At 56.7% G+C, this 15928-nt stretch overlaps 1 protein-coding gene and 1 long non-coding RNA gene across 18 annotated transcripts in view; both read right to left on the reverse strand.

Moving 5' to 3' along the window:
* DOCK6 (dedicator of cytokinesis 6) overlaps positions 1–12561 on the reverse strand; it is a 44605-nt gene extending 32044 nt beyond the window's left edge. For 13 of the 17 annotated variants that reach the window (XM_036313161.1, XM_036313160.1, XM_036313159.1 and 10 more), the window contains exons 1-6: positions 12474–12559; positions 3553–3640; positions 2692–2867; positions 2380–2448; positions 1994–2123; positions 947–1159 (exon numbers count right to left, since the gene is read on the reverse strand). In XM_036313161.1, coding sequence (XP_036169054.1) covers positions 947–1159; positions 1994–2123; positions 2380–2448; positions 2692–2867; positions 3553–3640; positions 12474–12517 — 720 coding nt within the window. In that variant the 5' untranslated portion in view covers positions 12518–12559. Of the gene's footprint in view, positions 1–946; positions 1160–1993; positions 2124–2379; positions 2449–2691; positions 2868–3552; positions 3641–12473 lie in introns of all 17 variants that reach the window. The other 4 variants (XM_036313154.1, XM_036313165.1, XM_036313167.1 and 1 more) reach the window with 2 other exon arrangements.
* Positions 12562–13473: 912 nt separating this feature from the next.
* Positions 13474–15027, reverse strand: LOC118658781. The gene is made up of 3 exons (XR_004968367.1): positions 14788–15027; positions 14296–14359; positions 13474–13531 (listed from the first exon to the last, which is right to left on the reverse strand). It is a non-coding gene; the product is annotated as an uncharacterized LOC118658781 (long non-coding RNA).
* Between the last annotated feature and the right edge of the window lie 901 nt (positions 15028–15928).

Raw genomic sequence — 15928 nt, forward strand, 5'->3', positions numbered from 1 at the left:
GCCTAAACCATCAGTCAGAAATCCCCTGAGGGCTTCCGGACTGCAAGAGGGCGCAGGCCAGACAGAGGGACGCCCCCCGCCCTGTGCACGAATTTCGTGCACCGGGCCTCTAGTTATTGGTTTAAGGGAGCTGCTCAATAACTGTTGGTTGACAAAGTGGTCACAATGCCCTGTTGCGATGGGCCAAGTGGCTGGGCACTGAGGGCCACGTGAGGGACAAATATCAGCACGCCACTATGGTGTTACTCTGTCTGGGTTGTAATTTCCTGGTAGGAGGGTCTCTTCCACTAGACTGTTAACTTGTGGAGGAGGGGTTGGGTCTATCTTGTTCATGGCTATATCCCCAGTGCCTGTCATACAACAGGCACCCAAACATGTCGGTTGAATAAATAGAGGCATACAGTAGATACCTGCTAAAAGTTGAATAAACAGATAGGTATATATAGAATGCATTCTATTAATGATGACTAGATATATATATGTATATGTATATATTATATTATATTAGATACCCAATAAGCACTGATTGAATAAATATAGGAGTATACAATTAAGACTCAATAAATGGTTGAATGAAAATACTAGATACCCAATAAAAGTGGGTTGGATAAATATAGGGGTATATAGATGTCTAATAAAAGCCATTCAATAAAAATAAAGTGTATATACACTAGTTGTCCAATAAGCGTTGGTTAGATAAATATAGGCATGTAATAGGCACTAAATAAATTCTGTTAGATTAAAGAGAGGTCTATACAGAAGGTATACAATAAGTATTGGTTGAATAAATATGGGGGTGCATATTAGACATCCAATATAAGCCACTGAATAAAAACACAGGGTATACAGTAGGCACCCAGTACAAGTTGGTGGGATAATATATAGGAATACACGTCAGCTGGAGGGGTGTTGGCCTCAGAGCCTATGTGGGCCTGCAGGCACCCACCTCGTCAGGTGCTGGGTAGAGGGTGAGCAGGGTGCGGGCCCGGTGCTGCCTTCGCAGGGCCTCATTGCGCCGGTCCACATCCTCGGGGGCCACCCGCTCCAGCAGCGAGGGCAGCAGTGAGTCAGCTGCCAAGTTCTTTAGGTCGAAGATGCCAGAGGCGCCGCTGCTTCGAGGAGTGTCCTCCGGGGAGCCCGAGGAATGCCGGAGGTCCTCCTGCCGGTGGAGACGGGCAAGCACCACCACAAGGGTCACCTGGGGACTTTGCTGACTCTCTTTCTAGAAACTTATTGGCGAGCCTTGCTCCTTTACCATTGTCGGGAGGGCTACTCCCATCCCCATGTTCTGAGCTTCACACGACCCCCACCCAGCCAATCAGAAGACATCTACCAGCCCCAGAGATAGGCTCCACGGTGAAGGACAGACCTGGGCTGGGTCAGTGAGAGCTTCCCTGGGACTCTGCTCACGGTTGCCAGGGGAGGGAGAGTTCTTACAGGGCTGTCATTGGCCCAGGATCCTACCTGCCCTCCCAGACACAGCTACGGTCAAAGCTAGATTACCCTGGTTCAAATCCCAGCTCAGCTCTGTGACTCCAGATCTAGACCCCAACTCTGAGGGCCTCAGTTTCCCTAGCTACACCTATAAATAATAACAATGAAAACAATAACAGTAATTCTTAGTATAATTATTCTTGGTATAAAGTAGCTGCTCAATAAATGTTGGCTGACAAAATATAGGCTGGAGTCACAGTGGGACAGTGATGGTCCTCTAATCACCTGGCTGTGCCTCAGTTTTTTAATCTGTAAAATGGGCGTAATGGTTGCCCTGCCTCACAGGATGAAAAATGAGGACAAGTATTAAGTACTTAGTATACACTAGGCGCTTAATAAATGTTTATAATTATTATCCTTAACTTTTCACTCATGGGGTCAATACATTTCCTTTTAAATTCAAGGGTATTTGGGTCATTTCCCATTACATGTGACTGAGAGCCGGGGCTGGAGCCCACACATATACCCCTGCAGTGATCCCGACCCAGGGATCCCTCACCGAGTCCTCTGGCCCGGATTTCTCGTCTCCAGACGCATCCTGCTCAAAAACCTGGCGGGTGAGGCCTTTCTGTCGCTCTCGCTGGGTCTCTGTGGTGATGGGACTGTATGCCGAACTCAGATGCTGGTACCTAGGAGGAGGCGGGGCTGGGTGGGTAGCAGGGATCAGGGCTCCCCCAGACTCCCCAATGCACCCTGACACACCTGCAAGGCCAGGTGATGCCTGCAAGACCATCCACCTACCCTGTGCTCCATCCCTGAAGTCCAGCTGCTCATGCAGTGACAATGGGCAGATAAGCAGGAGGACCAGCTACAGACAATGGGCTCTTCTGGGCTCAGACCTGGCCTCTTGACCCTCCACCCTGAGCTGCCCCCAGCCAGACCCACCTTCTGTGGGTGATGATCCAGTCCTCTGTATACATCTCCACCGCGGCCCTCACCTGGGCATCCAGCTTTCTGCGCAAAATAAAATCAGGGTAAACAGAGAGCTGTGAGGTGGGGCACGCCCTTCTGCCTGTCTCAGAGATACGGAGATAGAGGCTCCGAGGGGCGGGGAGGGTGACTTCTCCAGGCCACACAGAGGAGGCAGGATTTGAATTCAGGGCTGCTGGGTGTTTGATGGGAAGGAGGTGTAGATGGGGAGGGGGTGCATGAGGCAGAGTGGAGTTATGAACAGGGAGGGCGCGGGGTGGAACCCACCCTTCCTTGGGGATCCCGAGCTCTGTGGTCCGGCATTCTCGGGGCTGCAGCAGCAGCTCCAGGTCATCAGCGGGAAACTCGACCAGGTCTCGGAGAGGCCCGGGCTCAACCTCGGGCGGCCGGCTCTGCAGCACATCCTCGAAGTCCAGGGGCTCAATGACTTCGGTCAGGGGGACCTGGTTCAGAGCAAAGTGGCTGTGACCCCAGTCCTGGGCACTGGGAGTGGGGGTGGAGGTCCAGTGTGGGCCTGGGCTGGCCTCAGATTCAAGTAAGAGGGCAGTGGGAGCCATGGAAGGCGCTGGAGCTGGAGAGGTTCTACGAAGGGTGGTGACCTCAGACTCCTCTCCCAGCCCAGCTATGCCGGCCCCACCCCTCCTTCCAGGCAGGAAATCACACCCTGTGCCTGGAAGGGAGGGAACTAATGGTGGAAGGAAAGGCCTCCTGACTGCAGCCGAGAAACAGACAATCCCTCAGGCCCAGTGGCGAGATGGCCCCACCCCTTCCCTCTGCAGCTGACGGAACTCCCAGCCCCCAGGCCGCCTCCCCTCTCTTCATCTGGGTGGTCCAGGCAGCAGAAGATGGGGCTGCATCAGGCTGGAGCCTCTCCCCCACCCCACCCGACCACCCACAGGGCTGTCCCCCACCCCAGGGAGCTCCCTCCCCACTCACAGGGAAGCAGGAATGGGGGCAGCACGGCGCCCAGCCAGGAACCCCTCCCCTGCCACAGCCGGGTGGAAGTTGCCTCAGCTTTCCCACAGGACAGGGCACTGGCGGGTGGGGTGGACAGAGCCCAGGCACAGGGGAACCCCAGCTCTACGAGCGGGCGGGGTCTGGGCAGGGGGGCACCTCCCGAACACTTACCCCCAGGGAGCTGCTGCTGCGCCTGCTGGAGTGGGGAGAGCCGCTGCGCTCCCGGGACACCTGCTTCCTCACCTCGGCGGCCACGGTCCTGCGGGGACAGGAAGGGGGCCTTGGGGACGGGAGAACGTGGGCAGCAGGGCCCTGAGAACCTGGGCTTTGGAGCCAGCGAATTTACTGTGAGAGAAGAATCCAGGCTGAGGCGAGAAAACAACAGGCCGCTTGGCCAAGAGAACTTGGGCTTCCAGACCCACACGTCTCACACTGCAGCCCTTCCTACCCCCTCTCCGAGCACAGATGGGACCACTGATCCTGGGCAGGGCCACAAGGGGGTCATAGATCCCTCTTCATCCAACCCCCACCCTCACCGCGCCAGCCCTCTGGTCTCTGCTTTCTCGTCTGGGGGGCCTCTGTCCAGCCTGGGGCCCCTCAAACACCTCACTGTACAGCCATCCAGTATGTGGGCACCATTCTGTGCCTGCTAGGCTGCCTTGGACAGGTCACTCCTGCCACCCAGCCTCAGTTTACCCATTTGTGGCTGTTCTGACCTCACAGGGCGGCTGTGGGGAGCAGGGCAGGGGCCTGGCAATCAGAGGGCACTCCATGCCTTCTCAGGGAGTCTGAGAGAGGCTGACGGTGTGTAAGAGGCGGCAGAACTCCCAGAGGACAGCCCACAGCCAAGGTTAGGGCTGAGGCCTGCTTGAGTCACCTAAGTCTGCACTGCCCTTGACAGGCAGGGAGGAACAGGACCCTGGGGGAGGGGCCAGCAGGAAAATCGGGGACAAGACCCTGTGGGAGCAGGGATCCCCCAGGCCCTCAGCCCTTCAGCAGCGCTTAGACGGAGGGGAAGGAGAGACAGCCATGCAGTTGTCTAGGGGAACAGTGTGCCAGGCAGTGGGAATAGCAAGTGCAAAGGCCCGGAGGCTGTGCTCTGTGCTCTGGGCATGGACTCCTGCTCCCCGACGTCTCTGTGAAGCAGGATCCAGGGCGGTGCGGTCCCCGCAGAGGCCCTAGCATTGGACCCTGCACATCACAGGTGCTCAATAGATGTGGGTTTTTTGATGGGATGAGTACATCCCTCCCCAACTCCCACCTGGTCCAACTTCCTTTTTTTTTTTCTTTTTTTAAAATATATTTTATTGATTTTTTACAGAGAGGAAGGGAAAGGGATAGAGAGTTAGAAACATTGATGAGAGAGAAACATCGATCGGCCGCCTCCTGCACATCTCCCACTGGGGACGCGCCCGCAACCGCAACCAAGGCACATGCCCCGACTAGAACCTGACCCGGGACCCCTCAGTCCGCAGGCCGACACTCTATCCACTGAGCCAAACTGGTTAAGGCTGGTCCAACTTTCTTAAATCCCTTGTAAATTGGGGGAAGCCCAGACCTTTGGGCTGGGCGGCTTTGGGCAGTGGGGCCACCTTTCCTGGGCCTCAGTTCCTCTTATAATTGAGAAGGCAGTTGCCTGAGCCTTCTGCTTCCCACTCTTCTGTGTGTGTGAGAATTTTCATAATAAAAAGTTTTACCCCCCAAAGCTCTATACTGAGGACTGCAAACTCGATGGCCCACAGGCCACCACTGAGATGGATGTGTGCAGTGGGTCGGGGTGGGGGAGGCTGGGGTCAGCTGAGAACCTTAGCTCCATCCAGAAGCCTGAATCAAGTCCATATGCGTCAAACAAAACTTGGCCATGACCCTGATCCAACCTGGGGCCCTCCAGTTTGAGGCCCCAGCCTCACTCCTTTTTATTTTCTTATTTCAGAGAGGAAGGGAGAGGGAGAGATAGAAACATCAATGATGAGAGAATCACTGATTGGCTGCCTCCTGCACGCCCCGCTCTGGGGATTGAGCCCGCAACCAGGGCATGCGCCTCTGACCAGAACAGAACCCGGGACCCTTCAGTCCACAGTCCTACGCTCTATCCACTGAGCCAAATCAGCCAGGGCACCTCACTCCTTTTCTGTCCCTGCGTTCTATTTACTTCCTGTCAACTGTCCCTGAGTCTTGCTTCTATTGATGGGGAGGGGCAGAGATTCTAGAAAATTCAAAGGGTGTTCAAAATTAGGGAAATTCCCCAAAATTGGGCCGCCTCCTCTAGAAGCCTGGGCACACAAGGACTTTGGGGGTAATTTACAAAAGATGCCTGGACAGGGGACCTGTCTGTGTCCAGGTCCCAGCTGTTCTGCAGCTGCTGTCCCAGAGCGGAGGCCGGGGGGGGGGGGGGGGGGGCGGGGGGCGGGGAGGCTCGAGCTCCAGCTTCATTTTGTCATAGGCGTGGAGAGGCCCCTGCCGTGGGAAAGGGATGGATGGGTCCACAACGCCATGGCCGTGGCAGCCAGTTCCGAGTCGCAGGGCTCTGTGCGTGGAGCTGGGCGGGCATGGGCGGGCGACCTCCCGCTGCGGGCCTCTAGGCTCAGGGGCAGCATCCACACTCACTGAGCTGTTTTGAGTGCAGGGCCTGGCACATGGTAAGTGCTCGCTTAAGGCTTGCTGTCCCCATGTTGCCTCCAAGAGGATCTTAGGAACTAGAATTCTGGCCCTGTCTTTAACACCAAAGGAGACAGGCTCAGAGAAGGGTCTGGCCCACCCAGGGTCAGCAGCTGAACGCAGCAGGGCCGGAACGGAACCCTGGCCGGCCAGAGGCCGAAGTGTGCGCCCCTCAGCACTCCCTGTGACTAGGATGGGAGAAGGAGCCCCAAGAACAGGCCTCCGGAACCTACCTCCTCCCTGTCCATACGCACCCTGCACACCAGCCCTGTCCGGCCTTGGGGCTTCCACACCCTCTCAACACGAATGGATCCTTGGGTTTGCTCCGTGTGACACCTGTCTCTTCGTGTGCCCACGTGGGGGGCCTGGCAGGCATCCTGCCCCACTGTCTCTCTGCCTCACTAAGGCAGCCCAACCTCTCAGGTGTTTGGAACCCACCCCTGAGAGCCACCCCCAACTCCTCTCTTCCTGCCTCCACGTCAGGCGCCCTCACATAGAGCACCTTTCAAAAAGGCAGGCAAACTGTTGAGCTGAATTTAGTGACTTTCCCGGACGTGATCTCACAATTGCAGTAAAGGAAACTGCAGGTGGTGGGTTAGAGCTGTCGGTGAGATCAAGCCTCCCAAGGTGAAAAACTGACAACCCTATGTGACACGGAAGAGCTGTACAGCCCTAGCCGGTTTGGCTCCGTGGAGAGAGGGTCGGCCTGCAGACCAAAGAGCCCTGGGTTCGATTCCGGTCAAGGGCATGTACCCCAGTGGCAGGCTCCTCTTCGGCCCAGGCCCTGGTCAGGGCTCCTGCAGGAGGCAAGCGATAGATGTGTTTCTCTCACATCGATATTTCTCTCTGTCTTTCCCTCTCTCTTCCATTCTCTCTTAAAAGCAATGAAAAAAATATCCTCAGGCCCTGGCCGGCTTGGCTCAGTGGATAGAGTGTCAGCCTGCGGACTGAAGGGTCCCAGGTTCGATTCCAGCCAAGGGCACATGCCTGGGTTGTAGCTCACTCCCCAGTGGGGGGTGTGCAAGAGGCAGCCAGTTAATGATTCTCTCTCATCATTGCTGTTTCTATCTCTCTCTCCTTCTCTCTTCCTCTCTGAAATCAATAAAGAAATATATTTAAAAAAAATATATATATATATATATCCTCAGGTGAGGATTAAAAAAAAAAAAAGACAGTCTTAAAAGAAAAAAAAGAGTTGCTCAGAGTGGAAAGATGGAGCATCATTGGGAATTCAAGTGAGACTGGGAACTTACCCCAGGGCTGGCCAGATTAACAGAGGTCTTACCCTCACAGGGGAGGAGGACGATAATCCAGAACAAGAATGACAGAAGCCTCGAATGCTCTGTGTTCCCATTTGTGCAACAAGTGAGGGAAGAAAGTGAATCCAAATAACATCACAAAGAGAGTCCTCTTCATACCCCACCCACCACTCCGGACTGGAAGACAACTGTCACGAGTGCCGGCGATGATGTAGAACAATGGTAACTCGCATGCACTGGCGGTACAAACCCTGTAAAACCGTCTATAATTATCAAGGAAAGCTCAAGATATGCCCATCCAGCAATTCCCAGCAATTCCCCTTGGAGGCACAGACACTGAGGAGGAAACACGTGGCCACGAATGCTCTCAGCAGCCCCGATGGTGACAGCCCCAGCGTGAAACAACCCAGTGTTCCCTGAGCAAAGACAGCTCACAGGCAGGGGATATGCAGCAAATGTGAAGGACGAACCCGACTCAGGCAACCGACAGACAAGCCTGCTCCTGACTGTGTGGGTGAAAGCGGGGCCACGGACCAGGCGTCCCCGTAACTCTGTGCACAGGACGCTCTAAATATGCAAAACTGAGCCCTGGCAGGGAGCTCAGCTGGTCGGAGCATCGACCCGATACCCGAAGTTGAGGTTTTGATCCCCGGTCAGGGCACATACAAGAGTCAACCCACGATGCATAAATAAGTGGACAGCAAATCAGTGTCTCTCTCTCTCAAAATAAAATTTAAAATAGAGGCATAAACAGGCAAAACTAACCCACAGTGGACAGGCGCCATCCTGGACGAGAAACCATCATGCAGGGGAGGAGGGGACAGCAGTTCTGAGGGGCTGCTGGAGGAGGGGGGGGGCCAGAAGAAGGAGAGAGCCCCCATCTGACCTAAGTGGTTTCTCCTTGGCATTTGTTTTATTTTTACGTTTTTATTATTTTTTAAAAAATAGATAATATATTTTTATTGATTTCAGAGAGGAAGGGAGAGGGAGAGAGACAATGATGAGAGAGATCATTGATCGGCTGCCTCCTGCACACCCCACACTGGGGATGGAGCCCCGAATCTGGACGTGTGACCTGACAAGGAATCAAACCGTGACCTCCTGGCTCATAGGTCAATGCTCAACCACTGAGCCACACTGGCCGGGCTCCTTGGCATCTCTACATACAAAAGCCTAAGCGACCGCAACCAAAACAACCAAACGGACGACCAAACAGCTGAGTGGGGCGACCAGGCCGGCAGGGGGGTTAGTGAGGGACGACCAACGACTGAGCAGCAGCCTGCAAAGATGGCGGCACCCACAGCCAATAAGGAGGGAATATGCTAATTGACCGACACACCTTCAAAGATGGCGGCACCCACAGCCAATAAGGAGGGAATATGCTAATTGACTGACACACCTTCAAAGATGGCGGCACCCACAGCCAATAAGGAGGGAATATGCTAATTGACCAACACACCCTCAAAGATGGCGGCACCCACAGCCAATAAGGAGGGAATATGCTAAATGACCGACACACCTTCAAAGATGGCGGCACCCACAGCCAATAAGGAGGGAATATGCTAATTGACCAACACACCCTCAAAGATGGCGGCACCCACAGCCAATAAGGAGGGAATATGCTAATTGACCGACACACCTTCAAAGATGGTGGCACCCACAGCCAATAAGGAGGGAATATGCTAAATGACCGACACACCTTCAAAGATGGCGGCACCCACAGCCAATAAGGAGGGAATATGCTAATTGACCGACACACCCTCAAAGATGGTGGCACCCACAGCCAATAAGGAGGGAATATGCTAATTGACCGACACACCTTCAAAGATGGTGGCACCCACAGCCAATAAGGAGGGAATATGCTAATTGACCGACACACCCTCAAAGATGGTGGCACCCATAGCCAATAAGGAGGGAATATGCTAATTGACCGACACACCTTCAAAGATGGCGGCACCCACAGCCAATAAGGAGGGAATATGCTAATTGACCAACACACCCTCAAAGATGGCAGCACCCACAGCCAATAAGGAGGGAATATGCTAAATGACCGACACACTCTCAAAGATGGTGGCACCCACAGCCAATAAGGAGGGAATATGCTAATTGACTGCCACACCCTCAAAGATGGCAGTGCCCAGTCCCCTCAGCCCTGCTGGGGCGGCAGACACATGGCAAGGTCAGGCCCGCCCACCTCTGGAGTCCCCCAGTCCCCTCAGCCCCCCAGACACCCAGGGCGGCCCGAGGCTCAGGTAACCAGGGCGGCTGAGGCTTGTGCTGCCGGCAGTGGCAGCAGCAGAGGTGTGATGGGCCGTCGCCTTCCTCTGATCGCCGGGTTGCCTCCTGCCCCTGAGGGCTCCTGAACTGTGAGCAGGGAGGCCGGGATGAGGGACCCCCCTCCAGTGCATGAATTTCCATGCCCCAGCCCTCTAGTCTGTATTATAATTGAACCTTGCACTTTCCTGCATGCATGTTTTACATAACACTTCTTAAAAGGTAATGACATTTGCGTGTGCTCATATATGCAGACATGTGGTGGGACGGAGCAGGAAGGAGCCATTTCCTTGAAATCCTAGAGGTCCCTTTGGAATTTTGTCAATGTCTGTTTCAGGGCCCTCCACTAGTCCAACAAATCATTGTCATTAAGTGAGAAATGCAAGCGGCCTCATACCAATCCACTGCCGGACAGAAGGAAGACGCTGCTGGTAGATGCCCAAGGAGAATGAGCAGACACCTTAGAGGTACAGAAAGAGGCACCGTTCCCACGGCTGCTCTGGGCTCTGGAGCCACACACCCCATTAGGTCTCTGCAATGACCTAACCACGTTGAGTCTGTTTCTCTGGTTATAAACAATTAACATCCCAGATGGAGATAAGCATGTGATAAGCATTATTGTAAGTGCTGGTCACTATCACCATTCTATACTGTATTTTATTTTAAATAGTACAAGTGAAAAAAATGAACAAGTTGTATTGCATACAAGAACAATTGTCCATATTATGTACATTCACAAGAGTTTGGACTTTTAGGTTGTCATTCAAAATCTTGTTTTTTTTCTAGAATCTGTTCATTAGGAAACTGGGGGACTGTCCTATGCTCAGGTTAATATGGTATTTGTGGAAGGAAGGAAGGAGGGAAGGAAGGAAGGGAGGGAGGGAGGAAGGGAGGGAGGGAGGGAGGAAGACAGGCCCAGATCTGAGCATGTGAGACACCTGGGTGTCCACCGACAGCTCTGGAGACCTCATCAGAGAGAAGCTGGAAGACTCGAGCCATTTGCTTGTGGTTCACTGGGGCCCCAGGACCTCTCTCTGCTCTTCTTACTCTGGGTTCTGTAGCATCTGTTTCCCAGGGTGGGACCCAGGACCCCCCTCACTCACAGAGTGGAAGCCGGGACCCAAGGACATAGGGGCTGAAAGGCAAAGAAACAGGCTCAGAGACATCAAAGTTCCAAAACAGAGGGACGGTTCGAGACACAGAGATGACAGACATAAAAACAGCCCCGGGGACACCAGGTCACGTCTCTGTTTAGAACCCTTCACGGTCCCACCTCGTTCAGGATAAAAGTTAAAGTCCCCCCACAGCCCACAAGGCCCCGTGGGATCTGCTGCCACTGTCCCTTTGTCACTCTCTGCAGCCCGGCTGGTCGCGGATGCCCTGTGAGCACACGCTGCCTTTGCGAACACACAGGGCCTTTGCACTGCCCTTCCCTGTGCCCGGACCCTCCTCCCACATACAGCAGGGACCCCTTCCTGGCTTCCTTCAGATATTTGTTCAAACATCTTCTCACCCAGGCATTCCTGGCCCACCTCCATATCTAACATAACCCCCACCCTCCCCACCTCCCATATCTACCCCCCACCCTCCCCACCTCCCATATCTACCCCCCACCCTCCCCACCTCCCATACCTAACCCCCACCCTCCCCACCTCCCATACCTACCCCCCACCCTCCCCACCTCCCATACCTACCCCCCACCCTCCCCACCTCCCATACCTAACCCCTCCCCTCCCCACCTCCCATACCTAACCCCGACCCTCCCCACCTCCCATATCTACCCCCCACCCTCCCCACCTCCCATATCTACTCCCCACCCTCCCCACCTCCCATATCTACCCCCCACCCTCCCCACCTCCCATACCTAACCCCCACCCTCCCCACCTCCCATATCTAACCCCCACCCTCCCCACCTCCCATACCTAACCCCCACCCTCCCCACCTCCCATACCTAACCCCCACCCTCCCCACCTCCCTTCTCTGCCTTGTGTGTCCCCATAGCACTTGTCACTAATAAATGACGGACTTTATTGTGATTCTCGTCTGTACCCCCTACTGTCTCTGCTCCCAAGGGTGGGTGAGCTCTTCCCTGTGTCTCCATCAGGCCAGTGCCGACCACTCCAGGGTAGCTTTTTCACTGGGGTCAGGTCCCCTGTGAGAGGACCACTGAGCACCGGCCCCCATCCCTCTCCCGGGCCGGCTCCCACCCCTCTCCCGGGCGGCTCACAGTCTCCAGTCGCGGAAATGGATCCCTCAGCGCCTGGTGCCTGCCCCTTCCCCCGTCTGCCCACCAGCTGGCCCGTCCCCAGCCCCCACTCCCTCCATTCAATCCCCATCCATCCCGGCCCGTCCGGCCGGTGCTAGGACGGCCTGAGGCCGGGCGGGGGGACACCCACAGCTGTCTCTCACGCCCCCGACAGCTGGGCACGGGACCCCGGGGAGGGGGGCGCACGGGAAACTTCTCCACGGGACTCAAAGGTGCCAGGAGCGCAATCCCGGGTCCGAACTCCCGGCTCCAAACCGGACACAGGATGGACAGACAGGCTGCCCCCCAATCCCGAACCCTCGATGGGGGACCGGGGGAGGCCAGGATGCCGGAGGCGATGCCGAGGACGCCGGCCTCAGCCTTCCCTGCACCGCCGCCTCCAGGAAGGCCCCCGGGCCACGCCCCCGGGTCCCACGGCTCGGAGGGTGGACCTCGGCCGCCATCCCGCCCGCCGCCCGGACGCGACCCCCAGCCGGGACCCCGCCGCCCTCCCGCCTCCCCCGGCCCCGGCGGCCCCGGCGAAGGCGGAAGGGGCTGGGACGGGGGGCGCCCGGGCCGGGTTGGGCCGGACCCCCGGGGCGGGGCGGGGCGCGCGCACGTGGGGCCGCCCGGAGGGGACCCGGCGGCCGCGCTACCTGTTGATCTTGTGCGCGAAGGCGCGGCGCTCGGCGGCCGCCATGGCGCCCCGGTCCCTCCGCCGCCGCCGCGCGCACCGTCCGGGTCGTGGCCACCGCCGCCGCCTCCTGGATCTGGGCAGCCGGGCCGGGCGGGGCGGGGCCGGGCGGGGGCGGGGCCCTTCCGGAGGCCCCGGGCCGCTCGGTGCTGCCCCTGCCGGCCAGGGGGCGCCCGTCCCCGGCCACCCCGCTCCCTGGGGCTGGGCTGGGGAAACTGAGGCTCGGGGGGAGGCGGAGAGCGGCGCCCGGACTGATGCCGGGGTGGGTGGTGGGGGTGGGGGGGCTCGGACTCCAGGGGAGGCTCTTTCTGCCATTTAACTGGTAGTCGCCATCATCAGTATAATCTCGGCGTTTATTAAGCACAGCCCTGCATTCACAGACGGCAGGAACTCATTGCTCCCATTTTACAGGTGAGTAAACGGAGCCCAGGCCTGAGTGCTCACCAGGGTCGCTGAGGCTCCACGGGATGCGCCCCAGTCTGGGGGAAGGGGGGGCGGGGGGCAGCCGTCCTCCCAAGCGCCTGCAGACGTGAGTCAGGACGTCTGGTGGTGGGAGCTGAATGAGCCCGTCGGGGGGCTGGACTGGCTGTGCAGCCTCCACTGGGAGGAGAATGTGGGGTTGTCTTGGTTAATCTGTGGTCTCAACACTACACCCCCCGCCATGGCCCCTCTCCCAGCCCCCCCCCCCCAGCAGTTTTGGGGGGTTCTCCCACCCCCTCACCCTCCGGATGCGCCAGTCCCTCGCTCACCTCCACGCCTGCGCAGGCGGATTCTTCCTCTGGATGACCCAGCTCCAGTCCGAGGGAGATTTTGTTAAACGTTTTTATCTAAAGTATGTTTTTATTGATCTGGTTTTTATGTTTTGTTTTGTTTTTAAAGAGAGAGAGAAACATCCATCTGCTGCCTCCTGCATACACCCACCGGGGACCCAGCCAGGGCATGTGCCCTGACCCGAAATCCAACCAGTGACCTCTCGTTGCATGGGACGATGTTCAACCACCTGAGCCACACCAGCCACGGCTACAGATTTTTTAAATTGATTTTTAGAGAGAGCGCGAGAGGAAGGGAGGGAGAGAGAGAGAGAGAGAGAGAGAGAGAGAGAGAGACATTAATTTGTTGTTCCGCTTATTTATGCATTCACTAGTTGATTCTTGTGTGTGTCCTGACCGGGGATCAAACCCGCAACCTTGACTGGTGTATCAGGTTGACGCTCTAACCAACGGAGCTATCGAGCCAAGGCCCTAGCGAGAATTTGAGGGTGAAAAATACTAGGGCACAGCTGTACTCAGGGCCTTGGCATGTGTTATTCTCTCTTCAGTGTACGGGTGCTGTCATTATCCCCCTTTTACAGATGAGGAAACTGAGGCCCAGAGAAGCAGAGTGACTTGCCCCCGTCGCCCTGTGGGTCAGTGTCAGATCCTGAGCCCACAGGCGGGATGCCTGGATGGAAGGGGAACCCTCGTACCCGACCACTTGCCCCAGCCCAGCGAGGGCCCAGCAGGGTGGCTCCCAGGGTGGCATGTGACACGTGCGCATGTGTGTCAGCAGCCCACGCACCTGCCCAAGTGGTCCAGCCACTTCGGCGTGGGAGACGCCAGGTGTGGCCCCGCCCATCACGCCCTGCTGTGTCTACCCCTCACCCCAACCTTCAGCCTCCCAGGCTGAGGTCCCTGCCTCACTTCTCAGGCTGCTGGGAGCCAAAGTGGGCAGGAAATATGGAGATGAGTAAAGGGTGGCGGATTTCTCCCCTCCCCTCTGCCTAGTTCCAGTCCAGCTCACCGTACCTGGTCTTCTGGTTCCTGCCCTCAGCCCCCACAGTGTGTTAACTCCTCAGCGGCCAGAAGGAGCCTGGAAACACCCAAGTCAGGTCATGGCCCTCCTCTGCTTCGAATCCTCCCTGGCTCCCACCTCATTCAGTATAAAAGCCAAAGGCCCTGCATGATCTGCCCCTGTCACCGCCCTGTCCCCCCTCCTTCCACTCTCTCCCTCAGGCACTCCACTGCTGCTCACTTCCTCAATGTTCCTCTGAGCAGTCGGACACAGCTCTACCTCAGGACCTTTGCACGTGCCGTTCCCCTTCCCACGTGTGGGTCCCGTCCTCATCCCCCTTTTACGGATGAGGAAAATGAGGCCCAGAGAGCAGAGTGACTTGCTGCATTTTGCCCAGTGAATCAGTGTCAGATGGTGACCCAGGGAACCTGACCCCACATGGCTTCTAAATACCAGCCGGGTCCCAGTCTGGGCCAGGCGGCGTGACCCAGGGTAAATCTTCTGACCTTTCCGTGTCTGTCTCCTTGTCTGCTTCATGAGGGCTCAGGGCAGACACAGCAGGAGGCGTGGACTTGGGAACACCGCACGCCAGGCCTTGTGGGGGCTGACTCCACACCAGAGCCAGTGGGAGCTGTAAGCCCAGAGACTCCAGGCCCTGTCTTGGTGGAAACATGGCTGCAATGATCCCTCCAAGTAAAGGCCCTGCCCAGCCGCCTGGAGCCCAGTACCTGCCCTGGTGCCTGCCAGACCTGATTGGCGAGGCTGTTCCTCTCCAGGCCTCGCACAGGTCTGACTCAGCTGGGTGGGGCTGGGGTGACCTCGACAGCTGCTCAAACAGAGGCCAAGCTCGGTGGGGACTTTGGCCTCCTTTGGCTGCTGTGGGAGGACAGATTGTGTGTGAGAGTGGGAACCTGCAGACCCGGGAGGAGGGGCTGCACTGGTCCGGGTGGGGGACGCCTGGGCTCGGAGGGAGTGGGCCGAGAAGGTGGCCAGAAGTGGGTGGGTTTTGGAAGATCAACTTGCTGGTAAGTTGAACGTCTGTGTGGTCAATGGAGTGGAGCTGAAGACCATCTCCCTTCACACCAATGTTGTCCAACGCTGTTCCCTCCACCTAGAATGTTGTTCCACCCACTCCTCCTCTGACGCCTTCTCCATCCATTAAGTCTCATCTTGGGTATCCCTGCCTCCCACAGCTGCCCGTGCATCCCCCATCACAGCCCCATCACACTGGGTCCAGGTGGCTAGGCAGAGCTCCCAGCACCTGGCACATAATTCGTGTCCATAATATCTATTTCTGGCCCCTCCTGTTTTCCTCATCTGTTACACAGTGCTTGCTCCAGGAACTCACAGTTTCAATCAGTGTAGCATTAAAATGTGCTTTTTCATCTTTCTGGGCACGCACACACGCTGGGGGTAAGAGGGTTTGCAGCTACTTCCAGAACTTCGCACAGGCCGCGTGCCCTCTGCCTGGAGCACAGTTTCCCCTACTCTGTACCTGAAAGAACTATTCATTCCTCAGGTTTCACGCCTCTCAGAAGCCTTCCTTAACGACCTCTCTCCCCTGCCCAAGCTGAGTCAGGGGCTCCCCTGGCCCCTCCCCCAAGCCCCTGGCTTTCCCCATCACAGCCCTGACCACCCTCAGTGGTC

This window comes from Myotis myotis, unplaced genomic scaffold (assembly GCF_014108235.1).
Source record: "Myotis myotis isolate mMyoMyo1 unplaced genomic scaffold, mMyoMyo1.p scaffold_m19_p_6, whole genome shotgun sequence".
Lineage (NCBI taxonomy): Eukaryota > Metazoa > Chordata > Mammalia > Chiroptera > Vespertilionidae > Myotis > Myotis myotis.